The following is a 16,295-nucleotide window of genomic DNA, read 5'->3' as shown; positions in this document are numbered from 1 at the left end:
CCTCGCGGCAGTCTACCACTTCCGTCTGCGAATGTTGACATTCCCTGATACCCTGGCTAAATGCAATTTTCGATGCGCGAATTAAAAAGGAAAGCTTACTCCTCGTTCGTCGACCTACATTCAAAAATAAAATTTTCAGCCCCTTTTCAATTTTGTAACAAACCATGGTCACGCGACCGACAATCTCAGAACCGTTCGATTATTCGCAAATTAAAAAATTTTAATCAGAGCGAAAGTAATTATTCCCTTTCCCTTGTCGTCGCGATGGAAACCGCGTCGCCTGGAATAAGAATGAAAAGAGTGACCAAGACACGTTTCGAGAGGAACGAAGGAATTCGATGAGAGCCCCAACCGTCTCGTTAACATAATCAATATCACCTTTGCAACGCGGCTGACTAATTACCGGCGGAAACACGGACGTCGACGGGGTCAAAGGTAAGACTTCCGGGGAGCGACGAGGAAAGCTCGTAGACGATGCAGCGACTGGGGTTCAGGGCAGCGACCCAGTTCTCATATGTATTTATACCAGAAGACGCTATGCCGGCTGCGTGTGGCCATTTTGGAGTGGCCAAGAGTGAAAGAGAAGAAATGGTGGACAAGAGAGGGACAGGATGAAAAGAGTGCCGTCTCGTGCGTCACGAGACGTGCTACGGGGGCTAATGAATCTCGATATTTAATTCCGACCGTGCGGGAAAACCGACTCCGCTGAGGACAATGTTAAACGAAATCAAGTAATTTTATCACGAATACCATCAGGTTTTATTTTACTTTCAACGAAACGGGTAGGATACCTACGAGAAGGTGCCTAAACAAATACCATTTTATTACGTAACTCCGAGGCGATTAATTAGGAATTTTCTCAAGCGAAAAAGGTTCTAAAGTTGGACAACTTTTCGAGGGAAATTAAACGCGGAGGGAAGTTTTCGAAACTTAGTTATCGACTGCAGAGAGAAGTTTCACAGCTGGTCGCTGGACTAGGAAGTTGAGAAAATAAATCGAGAACTTCCGTCGAGATTTATGATCGATCGAGTACACGTGTCTTTAGGAAATGAAACAGAAGCTTGAAATTTTCTTTCATCGCGAACTTTTCAATTTTACGTTCGATCCTTTGTGTACCCGCGAAGATTAGAAATTATCCTCGCGTGTAGATTTTGTAAAATGGAAAAAGGGAATCTCAGCTGCGAGATCCTCCCACGCAATTTCGACCAGCTGATCTCGATTCTTTGCCGAGACTTGGATTGAAAATCTTACAATGAGCCGCCTTTAAAGTTCACCACTTTTGTGTCGCTAGAGGGTGAAAGAAAATCGGGAGAACGTTGCTTGCGATTTAAACCTGGAGAAGAAAAAAGGAGGAGGTAGAAGATTTCGTTGTGCAAGAGTCGATGGCGCAAGTCGAATAAAGGTAACAACAACAACCTGAGCTGACGGTCCTTTGTTCACTTAGGACGAAGGACAACCGTCAGGTAGATTTTTGGAAAAACGAAAGGACCGATGCGAGTCTGGAAAACATTTGTAAAAATTTGCAGACTTTTTGGAAGATCGATAAATTCCTTCCAACGCACCGTCACGCGACCGATAAGCTCAGAACCATCAGAATGGATCACTGTCCACCGCAGAAGGATTTCTCAGTGGACCTGCAATCGCGGTTTGACGAAAAGTCGGCTCAAGATTCGGAGCCGTGTGTCTGCCATATGACAATAACATCTGTGGCCCACGCCAAAGGTACGCGTACCTGCGCCGCGGACCATCTTGCAAGCCGGACCATACGAAACGAAATCGAAAGGTGTTCCCCGTGGAGGACGCGACGTGAAACGCAGCTGGCAAAATATTTGCACGGTAGGGGAACTCGTCTTGCGGTTCTCCTAATTCCCCCCCCGATTAATTATCCCGATTTCATATTCGTTCGTCAAAATGATTCAAGGAAAACGATTGAGAGATTCTCAGACTCGGGGTAATTTGAGAGAATTTTTTTTCTATGATTCTATAATTTAGTATCCTACTGTTAAATGCATTTTCAAATATTATTTCATATACCTATTTTTATTACTCTTGTCTATTGAGACCTCCAGCTGTTGTTTATTGTACTAATCTAGTGATTGCAATATGCTGCTCCTTGTTTGCTTCTTTAATTATGGACTCTGGGATAATTGGTCGAAGGTGTGGAATTTGGTCGGGTTCGATGAAGTCTTTTGTTTGGCTAGACAACAAAAATGTTCAAATATATTGGGTTTGTTTCGTTTAATAAATAATAAATGAAATGGAAAATGGAATAGAAATTAGAAAACAGAAATAGAAATAGAAAAAAGTAATAAAAAATTGGAAAAACTATTATCTTACTTCTTCTATTTTCAATATTTTATTTAACAATAATTTAAACTATGCAATGATACAAAATAATTCCTTCATTACCGACCGGGTAAATTACCATCTGATAATTCGAGACAGATGTCGCCTACCTGCAGTCGCTTGTGAATACCGACGGTCGGTAATAAAGGAAACTGATGGTAACAATTGAAATTAAAAAACAAATTTTTCACATTTTCAACAGTGAATAATAAATTCAATTAATTACAATCATAGCAGAATATCCGATTTTTAATAGAAACCCATAATGTTTGCTATTTTATTTGTTAAAATTTTAATAAAAATGTAGTATTATTGCATAGAATAAACTTTTACTATTTCTATACTATTACTATAATTAACACCTCTATTTTGCAAAGTAATGAGTCATTTAGAATCAACTGTGATCATTCTAGATCCATTTAAATACATATGAACAATACGTTGATCGTTCTCATTTGTGTTCGAACGATTTCATATCTGTGGAAAATTACATAAAAATTTAGATAATTCAACGCGAGTAGGACGGTTTTAACAAACGACAAAAAAAAAGAAGAAAGTTAATGCAAATACACGGTTGGTATTGTTGACGCGAATGCATACAATTTAACAATAATTAAACAACGATAAGAAAATGAAAAAGACTATCAGCTTGTTTCGACTGAATTTGAAAAGAACACTACGACGATAACGATCGTTTTGCGCAGATTCGACCACTGCAGTAAGAAAATCTACAATCGATGAAGGCTAAACAAGATAATCTAAATGTTGTTTAAAGAGAGAGAGCATTTAATAAACAAACAATATAAAAAGTACGATAATGCAGCGTAACGTAATGACACGAGAAACGTATCAAGTAAAACGATTTCGGTATTGTCGTTGCATCGGTGTACCAACTGACATAACCTCAAATTGACCGCGAACCTGAAGGTGCATATACCGAAAAGAAAACTGGCGTTGTTTCGAGGAAAGCACAGTCACGTCGAGAAGGTTCGCATCGGAAACGACGCAATGCCACGAAAAAAGTCAACGAAACTTGCGCAGGAGCTGGCAGCAAAGTCAAGAGCCCTCGCAGTTGACACATGTCAAGCGTGCAGTGCAACTCGAAAAAACGTCCGAGCTACCGACAACACACAATTACGAATACGGATGTAAAATCGACACTCACCGCTGTGCCCGGTGTTGCTCGACGACTGGCCCATTATTCTTATGCCGACGGCGATGGCAGGCACGAGATAAAGCACTCGGTGATCGCGGTGGACTTACGTGAAAAAGCGGACGCATGAGTGCGCGAGAGACCGACACATTTTTTGAAAAATACTATCACATCGTGTACCCGCAGTGTCGCTACGACAGAGACGGACGGCCGCTTCGAAGCAACGAGGTGATTGGCCCGCGTGATCCTGCGCATGCGCGACCCGCGAATTTTTGAATCAGTTTACCCCTCGTTATCTTCTGCTACCTTGCGCATAACTAACAATATAATACCCAATTTGAACGATCTATTATTTAACTAACGATGAAAATAGTTAAAAAATTAAGTTCCTCGTTCTGTTCGATTAACAATAACACCCTATAAAATAAATACAAGATAATAATTAAAATAAAACATGACCCACCTACACGAACACAGAATTACTAAGTTCCAAACAATTATACGCACCCATCTCACAACTGCACCCACAATTCGCGTGTTGCGAGCTTACATTTTATCATTTGTCGCAAAATAGAATCACGCGATTATACTCTGTTGTTCTATTTCACGTCTCTTTGGAGATCCCAGTTGGGTCTCAACTTGGTCACCAAAATGACTTACTAACCTTTCAATGGCGCAGTCAAATGTTAAAAGTAACTTTTTAAAATTTCACTGTCTAATTTAAACACCTTTTTACACGATCTGGATCACAATTAACCCCGTCCATTTTTGAAAAATTACAAGATCCACGCAACACGGTCGTAGAATTGTACTGAGTCTAGATCCCGAGGAGAGATCATCGACCAGCCTCGAATTCTCGAAAGAAAATTCCGAATCAACGATACATCGCCTTGGTAACCAACCGACAAAACACTGGCTCGTAAGGGAGCTGGAGACGATACGACGTGGTCGTCGTCGAGGAACAACAGGAATCTCGACTTCTACATGGGTTCTACCTCGATCCGGTTCGATCCACGTCCCCGAAGACGTTGATCTCTTCGGTCGACATCGTTTTTCCCGTCTGACATGAGCGTGTCGGAAGAACTCGACTCGGAGGAGCCTCGGGCATTTAGCAGCTGACGGCGACCAGACGATCGTTCATCCTGGGAAAAGCGCTCGACTCTCGGGGAAAGATGGATGTCAGGTTCTGCTGGATCATCCCCTTCGCTTTGCTTCAACTATTATCGCAAGGTCAGTTTATCAATCATCATATTATAGTCAAAACATTAAACGCGCTTGATTTACTGTAATCGATAATTCTGTGAGCTGCGAGTCTTAAAGATCTCGATGATCTAATTTCCGGAGACCTTCTGTAATTTTATATGTTGCTTTGTAACAAAGTGTCTAGAGAAACTGGTACGTTTCGTTGAAAATGTGTGACCACATCTTGAGGTGAATAACCCGGGCCTAGAGGGTGAAGAGTGTCTGACTGGAAACGAAGTCAATTGGACATGAAGAGAATTCCACAGAGATTCTCAGTTTTTGGAGGAAAGTTTAAATAATTATTTGATGAAGAAATAATTGGTCGAAGAGTAAGAGTTCTTTAGTAATTCTATGGCAAACGCTAATGCGAGATGTTTTTTTTAATTTTCCAAATTGATAAAATAAAATATTTTACAGGGTATCTTTAACCCGGGATCGAATCTTATATAACCCCTAGCAACTTCAAGTTTAATCGATTTCCTTTGGATTAATTGCTTTATTTTCGTTAATTAGGCTGGGCCATCGACTGTTTCAAGTGCGTGTCGATCGACGGAGACAACAAACCTTGCGACGACCCGTTTCATAATAACGGAAGTCTTGCCTTCCTGGAGTCGCCCTGTTTGGGAGGTCGCAAAGGGCGCGATGGTCTTTTCCCCGCGACTGCGTGCATCAAAATAGCGGGCATATACGGTAAAACTTACCTCTTTTTTGTAATCACGAGTGGCCCTTAACCCCCTTCGGCCGTTGTGTGTTCGCTGAATACACTATGCTTCTTCTGCACGCGGCAACGCTTGTTGACGGAGGTTTTTGTAGGGCAAAATAAAAGTTAACACACAACTCGAAACAATGAGAAAATTGTGTTTGATTAAGTTCCAAGGAATTTCAGCGGATCTCAAAGAAACTTAGAGCGTAGACCCAGATGGTATAATTTTAATTAACAATCCAGTATTCTTTTTCAATACGAAAAGAAATAAAATATTATGAAAGCTATAATTTCATCAAAGTGGTTAACTTTTAATTTTTTAATAATGACCTCCATGCTTCCCGAATTTCTTAATGAGATAGAGAAGTATGATTGTAATTAACGCGTGATTAATTAGACGAATCTGGAGTGTCTTTGACGGTGAGGAGCTGTGCTCTAGACAGCGGAACTTTGACGACCGATTCAGAAATTGTAAGAATGTCTCATTGCGGAGGTTTCTACTTCGACGACAAGTAAGTATAAAAATAGCAGAGTGAAATATTTAACCCTTGTAGAAACTTGGAAATCAGAATAGTAATGATGATTTTCAGATACGTCCGAGGCTGCGTTCAATCGTGCAACGATGCTGACGCTTGCAATGGATCGTCGCCTCAAGTACTTTCTTTCGTACTCTTAAGTTTATCGATCTTTGCCGGGCTAATTTGACGGGAACTCTATGGATAATTCCAATGAATCAAAACCATAGATAATTGTACATAGAAAAAAAATAAGAAATCGCCTATAATGGACCACTTCGAATTTAAAACAGTAACGCGACCAATTAGCTGTGGACCAAAGATGAGAATACCCTGAAGGATGATGAAAATCGTTTATCATATTTATCTAATATATTAAATAAAATTTAGAATACTTGAATATATATATATACACATTTATCATATCAAATCTAAGATGAAATTCACTATTTGATACTATTTGATAGTTTGCAAATAGGAGCAGAAACTGCCATTATAATTATGTATGCATTATGGACGTAATTATCATTTTGTTATTATTAATATTATATAGCTATTGCTCGACGATAGTGAGGCATGCATTTGTGAGATTACTATAGATTATATACAATACTCAATAAAATGAATTTTAAGTTACATTGCATTTCAATTAATAAATCCTACTGCCTTACTCGTTCCTTTACATCGCCCTATTAGTCGCCTCTTACGACAGGCAGGGGTTACCGTGGCCGTATTCTGATCCCCCCGAGCCACAGGGGGCAACAATTTTATTTTTTCATTTTGTAGACTAAACAAAATCACGCATGCATCTATTGCGATATCCGGGGACAAAAGGGACGTTTTAATTTTTACCATTATGGCGCCACTGGTTAACCCAGTTTTGAAAAATCGCACGGTAAGGTGTTGAGTAGTTTGCGACGTTTTTTAATAGATGGCACAGAGGTCGAATTTCACATTATTTTACCGTCCATTAGATCTTAAAATTATTTAATTTTGCAATTTGTATGCATTAGAATCGTAACCAGAGATTGCTTTGCTGACGTCATGCACGTCATGGAGAGCTATGATCTAATGTTCCAAGTTCAAGGGGATAAAGGCTAGCTCTAATCGGTCAAAGAAAAAAACACAAGAGCAAAGGTTCTTGAATTTGCTCTTGAAATCGAATCGACGAACGTGACGCGAAGAATGCGTCTAAAATGCAAGTTCATTGATAGATATGGAAATTAGAGGCTATGCATATGAGACGTAGAGGAGCGATTGATAATCAATCATGAAAAATCATGTTACGAACGCGTCGCAACAGTTCGTCGAGTTTTTCTCCCGAGTCGCATGCTGGTCATGGGAGACCCTCGAAAAGTTACTCGACATCTTTCTCGATTTCTTGACGAGGATAATCGAGTTGATACTAGCGATGATGAACCTGATTTTCCAGGTGATATGCTTCCTAATGGGTCTCTGTATCGACACCATGCAAACGTTCGCGAATATCTTCCGAGGAATCGTAAACGTCGTTAGCAAAATCAGCTGCGAAGAGATCGAAGACTTCGCATCTGCTTGCATCGTTGTTCTACTTTGGATCTGTACTTTCAAGATCCTCAAGAATTTGATCAAGCGTGTAGGAACTTTATATACTCCCTTAGCACGGTTTAAGAATAATTAGAATTTCTAAAGTTTCGATTGGAAACTGCTATCGCACAAAGTAGAATACCGTTGCTAATTTATTTCTAATCTCGATAGAGAATAATATAATCAATCGATTTCTGTTCAATGTTTCAAACTTGCAACGGTATTCCCATCGGTAAACAAAAATGTCCTTATGTAAATGAACCTGATGGGAACGACTCAAGTAACTAGCTATGATTTTTATGTAATGACAAGGATTTAAAATGTAATTGACGAAATACTGAAAAACGTGTGCTCTGGTGTGTGGTGGAAGACTGTGGCACAAAAACCAGCTAATTTTGTATTATTCAATTAGACATAATTGAAGAATTATGGAGAAAAAGTATTCCATCCCCAACGGGGTGCCGCCCACGCGAAGCCTTTCGGCCGGAAGTATTCCACAGTCAAAGGGTTAATACATATTAAATTTTCCTATGTATAAATTATCTGGTTTTTGATCCGGCAGTTTTACTACTTAAAACAATAAATTATTGAAAAGAACTTACTTCGTGGTGAAGCTGTATATTTCATAATCTCCAGAATCTTGCTCTTCTTGCTCTTCTTTTTCATCTCTTCACCACACCACATTAATGAATTATATACATTCTTAATTGTATGAATAAGAATGTTCGCGTAGACGTGTTAATAATGCTTACCGATTAAATTCGAGGCTCAAGGAATCGACCGCTCTTCACTGCGGTGACCTGAGCACTAACCAAAACACCAACACATACGATGCTTCCAACGTTCCTTTTATATGTCATAGAACGCGTTCAGTCTGTTTGGCTCGAAAAACGTGAACGGGAACAACAATAACAAGTTTGAGAGATACAGGCTAGAAACTTGTCCCCCAAGGAGAAGGGCAGGGAAAAGGGTTAATCGACGTTATGAGAAACGATCTCGAACCGCTCCCAAGGAAGAAGAATTGGGTGACTAGAATAAAAGAAAAGAAAAGGTCAGAATAGGGCAGAGGTGGAGTACGTTTATATAAAAAGTCTTTTTTAAAAGATATGTATCTCTGAATTATAGATTCAAAAAAAAGGATGACTGCAAAGTGTATAAAAGTTGTACGAAGAAAACTAGAAAATAAATCATGTTTTCTTATAAATATTATTCCTTATATTCCGTTCTATTATACATATCGTTTTTAATATAAAAATTGCCAGAAGATTCTGACAAAGTGTCAGATTTCTAAGGTTTTCTATTTACAAAAATGTTCTATATAAAGTAACAATGTGTAAACTCGTATATCAAATACAATTACACTTTATACTTTGCATTCTATTATGTACATAATTAAATATAAATTGTTAACAAGCATCAACTTGTAAAAGAGAGGCGTTCGAAAAATATCTTCGGTAAAAAAAAATATTCTTAGTTTCGTTGACACGTGTTAAATATGCCTCTTCTTCTACACATTGATACGTAAAGTCTTGCAGTTCTATCGTGTGCACGATAACCGTACGCGCACAATTATAAATAGTTTCGTCGAAATCCGCTTTGTAACAAAATTAGATAATACTTTGCTTACGTCGATTTATCCTAATTCGCTTAAACGTATCAAAACGTGAATGAATTTTGGGTGATTCTAGCCACGCTTATCTCCATTCCTCAGTCATTTACAACAGTGATAACTAGTTTATATTCGGGCCAAGAAAATGTTTTTGGCAACTGAAGCTGTGAAATAAATTAAAATATTCTTAATGACCAATATACAAAATTATTTTCAACGTTAATTACCTGATTTGGTGAATTTAGAACTTGAAACTCCTGGGCCATTTTTTCGGACAATTCCTCCGGAAGTAATACTTGTAACCATGGCCCCTGAACTACGTACGGCCTTTCTCTAGAAACTAGAGTGCCAGTTACTGACGGTGCTACGATTGTGATAGCTGTATGAGATAATATAGACTTAAACGTGAAATGCCTTCCGTGCATCACGCGTCCTCTGTAAAATCAAATGTATATTCAAAATTTCATTTATTATACATAACATTATTTATCATAAACTGCAAAGATATGTACTTTATTGCTAATGGTAACAGAGATCCAGCTTCGAGATTAAATGTTAAGTGAAGTCCTGGTAAAGCTTTAATCAAATTTTCATGTGACAAATTAATATCCTGTTCACAAGGGGACAACCTTTCTGACTTTATTATTGGTTTTATATCTTCTTCTTCCTCGTCCGACTCGTTTCTTGTCTCTCTATATCTTTCTATATTACTCTCACTGTTGACTTGTACCCACCTATGTAACATACTACTATTGTATTTCGAATGTTTATTTAGTTATTTAGAAATTAATGTAGGATACTTGCCAACATTTTGCAGACACACCGCTTAAATTAGAACCTTCCTTCTCTATACCAATTTGTATTTTCTCTGCTACGGAAGGATCATCCTCCATAACAGAATGTATTCTTCTCATATCTGTTACCAACCATGGTCCACAACCACGACTGGTCTTTAATAAATTTACAAGACCTAAGCCATTCCAGTGCTGTGCAGCTAATAGTTCTTCAGAAGTAACTCCTACAATTTGAACAAAGGAAACCTGTAACATTATATCCAAGACAATGTTATTATTGAGTGAATTCTTGCAACAACTATTATTATAAATGATCCACGTACATCACCATGAGGCGTAGATATGAATGCTGGTAACTGTGGATCCCTGCCCATCAAAATTTGGGTGATTCTACCATTCCCATTATCTAAAGGAGCATGCCACGACACATGGTCACCAGGCAACAACATGTTACCAGAATTAAAAACATATTTTGCTAGTTGTTGCATCACGTTGGCTGGCCAAGTAGGGGGAGTCATTTCGTTCCTTTCTCTGACCAATCTGAAGGTCAATTCAAACCCAAAACCACTTGGACGACCAGGACCACTTTTTGGATGTATCCTTCCATCTCCATGAAGATCCGATAAGCCCAAACTTGAATCAAAAAATATTTTTCCCATACACTGTTCTAAGAAACAGCTGAGGTAGAAATGAAAAAATTCAGTGGCAAGATAGAAATAACTCTAGGTTTAATCCAGAAGGGATAGTCTAGGTTTTAGTCAATGGTGGAACGTATTTAGATAGAACAGACGGAAAAGGGGAAGTCCCGTACATCTATTTCCGACGCGTCGCACTTCAAACGACTTTATCTTCCTGTACTCTATACTTTCTATATATAGAAAAAAGAGGGAACTATTGGAACAGCTGCTTCGAACCGAAGAATGAAGGGTCACGTATTAAAGAAAAAAAAAAAAGGAAGAAGAAACACCCTTTCGCGGTAGACCATTCGTCATTCGGCGCCTAGTTTTTAATAAGGGATTCCTGAAACGAAAATTCATTTATCTTTCGACGACGCGAATCGTTACGGTAACTTTTACACGTGCATGTTCCGTGTCCTAAAAATTTTAATTTAAAAAACAGAAAAATTCGATTCTCTTTATTGATACAATATAACTAACAAATTACTACAATTCGTTCTGTGATAAATAATAAAATTGTTATATCGGTATTTCAAAGGATCTGTTTTATTTGTGTCAAGGGTGGTAAGTGAAATTGTCGAATGACAGAAATGGGTACCGCGTACACGTGTCATCGAGGGTGCGTCGGAAAAATAACATGCGCCCAGATCAAACAGAGGCACACTCCTGCTATTCAACAGGATGACACTGACGAATACCCGACTTCCCGTTTTTTTTTCTCTAACTCTTGGATTCTTCCCTCTTTTCCATGCTACGAAAAAAAGATGTGACCTGTCTTTACTGAATGAACGACGCAAGCCAGTGTCACTTGGACGATCGCGTGCGCAGCGAAAAAAAAAAATCCTTGACGGACTATTACCGAAATTTTGTCCCGGCGCTGTATTTGAGGAATAATTTACATTCATGATAAAATTGAACTCACCTAATATAATGCCAATGTGGCGGTACCCCTAATTCAGGGCAACCAGGGTTTTTGTACATGCTGATGTAGTCGAGAGGATCCGGACCCCCCAACCTGCGCAAAGGTGTACAGAAAATTTCAGTTATTTGGTTTTATATCCGGTAGATGCAACTAAGGGTGGCTAAATATAAGTCGTCCTCCCTTTCGGTCCAAGACTTCCATGCCTAACTTGATAAAATACTCAAAACCGCATTGCTAATAAAATACAATCACAATTTCTTCGATTTTGTATCGATCGGGGGTAGATTTATCATATTCGGTTATACAATTCAAAGGGATTATATAAATTTCGATTTTAATAATGTAACAATTTTTGCAAATTAAAATTTAACATAAGAGGTAGTAAATATATAATAAAATACATTTTACAATTATAATTACTATCGCTGCAACACAACCCTTATTTTAACTATACAGTAACATCAACACCTACTATATTTATTCTCCAATAACATATACATAAAATATTTAAACAATCAACAATTACGTTCAATCGTTACTTTAAATGACAGAGTTTTTACCAATATTTGACGACTGCAGTGACAGTGAGCGGATTGCTTTGGTCGGGATAGATCTCTTTACAAAGGCTGTGAAGCGCGTCAAGGCCTAGAGCCCGTGTCGTCGGTGCCTGGATCGGTTGTCCCGGTGGAAATGTTCGACAAAATTCTTCCCTTTCCCGCATATTTCCGTACATATATACAAACGTTCCAGCCGTAAAACGTACTGCTCGAAAATATACCACAGATAATGCACGAGCACTTTGTTTACTGTCGTGCAACCACTGCGTACACCTTCCACCAAGTACAGAACACACGTCTCCGATCCTTGACAATACTGAAATTCTTTCCTAGCGAACAGGCGACTGATTCGGAAATCACTGCGCGTCTCTGAAATGAACTGCAGGCAACTAAAGAAAGCATTTTGGGATTGGTGCGTGCTACTCTAGCTGTATCCCTATTGGAGCATTCCCATAGAGAAATAAAACTTTCGACCCAATGGAACGGTCTTCGTACACAATTGTATTTGGTGTTCAACAGAACACATTATTGAAAATGCACTTTGATCGAAGCACTTTGATAAAATTTGAAGAGTAGAAGTGCACTTCAAAATGTTACATTAAATAAAATGAAGTTGGGATATTCTATTTTAATTCTTGTCTATCTTTCACGGGATTTGCAAATATGTTCAGGAATCGCATTGATAAACAAAACCACAGATTTTCAGCAAGAATACAGGCCCAACGGTCCGTTAGTACTGTGTAAATTTCTGTAAGTATTCGGCTGATTTGATATTTCACGTTAGATTTATTAGTTTTATTAATTTAGTTTTGTCACATAACTCCATACAGGCCAAAAGAATTTATAGAATGCGAAGAACCAATTGATCATAAGGGTAATAAAACTGCCAAAGAAGAAACTGGATTTGGTTGTGTAAAGGTATTGTTGCTATTCACAAATTTATATATGAAATATATAATATACATAAGCTAGAAACCTTGAACATTTTGTTTCTAGTTTGGAGGTTCTAGATACGAAGATGTTGAAAAAACTAAAGTATCATGTACTGTCCTACCAGATATTGAATGCTATGGGCAAAGAACATTTACCCGTGAGGGAGTTCCTTGTATAAAATACAGTGATCACTATTTTGCTACTACTTTATTATATAGCATACTGTTAGGTTTCCTGGGTATGGATAGATTTTGTCTAGGACAAAATGGTACTGCTGTAGGTAAATTAGTAACATTGGGTGGAGTAGGAGCATGGTGGGTGTTCGATGTAATTCTATTAGTCACAGGTTCCTTACAACCAGAAGATGGTAGTAACTGGAATCCTTACGTATAGTGTACCAAATGAAATTGAGAAATCTCCAAAATATTAAGTAAGAACAAATGTTTTATGTACTGTTGTCTTTCTAATCAATAATAAATAAATTAAGTTTAAGAGATTATTAAAATACTTTTTGTAAAATAAATTTATATTTACTTGTACATGTATTAGTGTGCAATTATTTAGAAAAACAAGTTACTAATATACAAATATATATCATGTTTTATAATTCATAATCATCTGGATGATACAATTCGCTGAGTAATCTGTAAATATATGATGGTGCATTCCCACCCCTGAAACAAAAAATTAACATTACATCGTTAATGGATAGTATCATTTGCTATAATGACCGAAATTTACTATCTTACGTATTTGAAATAAATAGGGTAACCAATTCTGGTGGTACATAATCAAAGACAGGATTATACACATGAATCCTCTCCAACAATGGTGCATTAGTACTATTAATTACCCCCTGTAGGGGTGAAACATGTTGATTAAAACCATCTTGTTCATGTGAGCAAAGATAAAGTGGAGATAGCTTATAAAGTGGCAACAAAACCATTACTGGTACAGAGTAATGTTTTGCAGCTTGAGCAACTGTATGAGTGCCAGAAATTGCTCTCAATCCTCCATTTGCCATTACAGTGTGTGTACCAATTATTACTTTATTCACACGTGACATCATTGCAAAAATGGCTACATCTGATATTAAAGTAGTTTTAATCTTTGCTTTTGAAAGATTGATTGCCATTTCATGACCCTATAAATGATGAAAGATTCTTTAATTGTACCAATAAGCTACCAAAATATTTATTCATACATACATTTAAAGATGGACCACCTTCAGCTACTATAACTTCAAAAGCTCTTGTTGTAGCAGCTCTTTTGAAAAATTCTTCCACTAATTTTGATTTACCAATAGTTAAAATAATCTCATTAGAATGAATATGTTCAGAAGCTTGCTGTGTAATATTTTCTGCACTAAAAGCAAGATGATATTATTAGCACAACATTCTGTTCTTTGTTCATGATTGCAACTAACCAGGTTTCTAATTCAGCTTCAAATTCATTAATATGCTCTATAAGAGCTGATTTTAAGGAAGGCACAGAAATGTTAAAGTCAATTTGCTGATCACCCTCAGCAGTGAGAATTTTGTGTAATGATTCTTGTGGGTCTGTTTCTTCAGTTTTATTTTTCAATTCTAATGTGTATTCCTCTCTGATTATCTGTAATATTCTTCTAACCATATTGCCAATACAAAATTCCAAAGGAAATGTTTCTATTAAATGTTTTCCATTCCTTGTTATTATGTGTATCAAATTCCTTTTAAAATAAAAAATATGTTATTGAATTAGTTGTTAGGTTTGTACCATATATGTACATTAAAAAAATGTAATTAATACTCTGCAGTAGTCCATTCTGTGTTATTTATAATTTCTTTTAGAACCGATATAGTCGCCACGACAATGTTATACGTTCCTTTGATGTCACTAAAACATAAGCATTTATAAAAAATGTAATAAAATTTTGATTCAATTAAGGTTAGAATATTTTAAAGCCTCACCCATAAAGAATATCATTTATCAATTTTAATACTCCTTTATTGATCTCTTTGTTACCTGTGCTAACCATGTTTAGATCTTTCTTTTTTTAATGTTATTTTTTCCAAAAATAAGATCGAGACATTTATTCTGTCATATAGTATTCAATAGTATTGAAATACCAGCTGTATACTTATAGCAACTGTGCTTATAGTGTTTGGTTCTTTCTTTTCATTGTCATTTTACTTTGTTGCGTCGCACGTGTTTTTAGCGGCGTGACATGTGTATTACATGGTCGAATCTTAGTTTAAGATATTTCTAAATATTTTTCTAAACATTTGATAATTCTGTTGCATCACATTATTTTTTAAACAGTAAAAGATGGCACGCATCGGGGATGTTGTAAGTACAATACATTTTTACAGATTTTATACCATTTTGTGGTGTGAAAGTAATTCTTAACCTGTTATTATTTTCGTAATAAGAACGCAATGAGCTTTACTAATTTATTTTAACAAACGTATACCTGAATCCAAAACTAATTTGTTCTAATTTTCAAGACTGCAGATCAGCTGATAGCTGGTTCCAGTCTATTATCCAGACCAGCAGAAGAATTTGACAATGATGTAAGTTATGAATAAACAATAAATGAATAAATGAATGTGCATAAATAATTATAATTGTTATATATTTCTTAGCCTTCAGTGGAAGCCATGTGGGCAATAAAAACCATAGAACATGCTACAGTTTATTTCAATGTAATACAATTTTCATACAGCTTATTTAATCCTGTATGATGAAAGATTTAAATATTAAAGTTATTTTTATTTTAGATTTTATGTTCAGTTGATCCCAAGTTTTTGAAACTTACCCCTAATGATGATCAGATCTACAAAACCTTTAGGGAAGTTTTCCCTGACCTCAAAGTGGATAAAATAAATGAGGATGAATTAAAGTCATCAGAGGGAAAGATGAAATGGAGACCATTTTGTGAACAGTTCAAAGGAGTTGTAGAAGATCATAGCTTTGGTACACTGTTGAGAGCAGACTGTGAAGGAGATTATTCTGAAGAGAACAGTATACTTACAACTAGAATACAATTTTATGCCATTGAACTTGCCAGAAATAGAGAAGGTTATAATGATGGTATTAGAAAAAAGTACAAACCGAAACGGACTACCGAGGAGTCATAGAATCGTAACCATTATAATAACCAGATATTACATGTTAAAAACTCATTTGAATAGGATATTATTTTTCATATACAATTTTGTACAATTTAAATGTATCAAAGCTTATGAAGTTAAACATTTTACCAGACTGTTATTTATAATAAGCAATGACACAAAATA

The 16,295-nt window shown here is 36.8% G+C and overlaps 7 protein-coding genes across 12 annotated transcripts in view; 4 read left to right on the top strand and 3 right to left on the bottom strand.

Annotated features, from left to right (window-relative positions):
* Nucleotides 1–8,465, bottom strand: part of LOC114872136 (protein neuralized) — a 63,470-nt gene extending 55,005 nt beyond the window's left edge. Inside the window, exons 1-2 of one of the 5 annotated variants that reach the window (XM_029178996.2) lie at nt 8,278–8,465; nt 8,128–8,193 (exon numbers count right to left, since the gene is read on the bottom strand). In XM_029178996.2, coding sequence (XP_029034829.2) covers nt 8,128–8,191 — 64 coding nt within the window. In that variant the 5' untranslated portion in view covers nt 8,192–8,193; nt 8,278–8,465. Of the gene's footprint in view, nt 1–3,511; nt 3,591–8,127 lie in introns of those variants that run through there. The other 4 variants (XM_029178994.2, XM_029178997.2, XM_029178998.2 and 1 more) reach the window with 4 other exon arrangements.
* On the top strand, nt 4,647–6,595 carry LOC114872145. The gene is made up of 4 exons (XM_029179016.2): nt 4,647–4,729; nt 5,255–5,431; nt 5,842–5,956; nt 6,035–6,595. The coding sequence occupies exons 1-4, from the start codon at nt 4,672–4,674 to the stop codon at nt 6,147–6,149; spliced, it is 465 nt and encodes a 154-aa protein (XP_029034849.1). The 5' UTR covers nt 4,647–4,671; the 3' UTR covers nt 6,150–6,595.
* LOC114872146 lies at nt 6,768–8,646 on the top strand. Its single transcript, XM_046287261.1, has 2 exons — nt 6,768–7,574; nt 8,388–8,646. The coding sequence occupies exons 1-2, from the start codon at nt 7,230–7,232 to the stop codon at nt 8,556–8,558; spliced, it is 516 nt and encodes a 171-aa protein (XP_046143217.1). The 5' UTR covers nt 6,768–7,229; the 3' UTR covers nt 8,559–8,646.
* Nucleotides 8,647–8,717: 71 nt separating this feature from the next.
* LOC114872139 (suppressor of fused homolog) lies at nt 8,718–12,460 on the bottom strand. The gene is made up of 7 exons (XM_029179006.2): nt 12,088–12,460; nt 11,528–11,620; nt 10,252–10,561; nt 9,939–10,174; nt 9,647–9,868; nt 9,362–9,569; nt 8,718–9,298 (listed from the first exon to the last, which is right to left on the bottom strand). The coding sequence occupies exons 1-7, from the start codon at nt 12,258–12,260 to the stop codon at nt 9,233–9,235; spliced, it is 1,308 nt and encodes a 435-aa protein (XP_029034839.1). The 5' UTR covers nt 12,261–12,460; the 3' UTR covers nt 8,718–9,232.
* Nucleotides 12,461–12,593: 133 nt separating this feature from the next.
* LOC123988174 (TM2 domain-containing protein CG11103) lies at nt 12,594–13,509 on the top strand. Its single transcript, XM_046287260.1, has 3 exons — nt 12,594–12,834; nt 12,915–13,002; nt 13,081–13,509. Exons 1-3 carry the CDS (start codon nt 12,692–12,694, stop codon nt 13,408–13,410), a joined length of 561 nt encoding a protein of 186 aa, XP_046143216.1. The 5' UTR covers nt 12,594–12,691; the 3' UTR covers nt 13,411–13,509.
* Nucleotides 13,510–13,522: 13 nt separating this feature from the next.
* Nucleotides 13,523–15,052, bottom strand: LOC114872142 (translation initiation factor eIF-2B subunit beta). The gene is made up of 6 exons (XM_029179010.2): nt 14,967–15,052; nt 14,806–14,892; nt 14,444–14,725; nt 14,226–14,382; nt 13,767–14,161; nt 13,523–13,691 (listed from the first exon to the last, which is right to left on the bottom strand). Exons 1-6 carry the CDS (start codon nt 15,032–15,034, stop codon nt 13,619–13,621), a joined length of 1,062 nt encoding a protein of 353 aa, XP_029034843.1. The 5' UTR covers nt 15,035–15,052; the 3' UTR covers nt 13,523–13,618.
* Nucleotides 14,868–16,282, top strand: LOC114872144 (protein PBDC1). 2 transcript variants are annotated; one of them, XM_029179014.2, is made up of 5 exons: nt 14,868–14,943; nt 15,319–15,345; nt 15,504–15,569; nt 15,642–15,701; nt 15,777–16,282. In XM_029179014.2, the coding sequence occupies exons 2-5, from the start codon at nt 15,325–15,327 to the stop codon at nt 16,134–16,136; spliced, it is 507 nt and encodes a 168-aa protein (XP_029034847.1). In that variant the 5' UTR covers nt 14,868–14,943; nt 15,319–15,324; the 3' UTR covers nt 16,137–16,282. The 2 variants fall into 2 exon arrangements, with proteins under 2 accessions (XP_029034847.1, XP_029034846.1); XM_029179013.2 differs by lacking the exon at nt 14,868–14,943 and having other exon boundaries at nt 15,253–15,345; nt 15,777–16,279.
* Nucleotides 16,283–16,295: the final 13 nt, after the last annotated feature.

The sequence above is a fragment of the Osmia bicornis genome, chromosome 9, assembly GCF_907164935.1.
Source record: "Osmia bicornis bicornis chromosome 9, iOsmBic2.1, whole genome shotgun sequence".
NCBI classification, from domain to species: Eukaryota; Metazoa; Arthropoda; class Insecta; order Hymenoptera; family Megachilidae; genus Osmia; species Osmia bicornis.
This window is presented reverse-complemented; position numbering and strand designations above follow the sequence as displayed.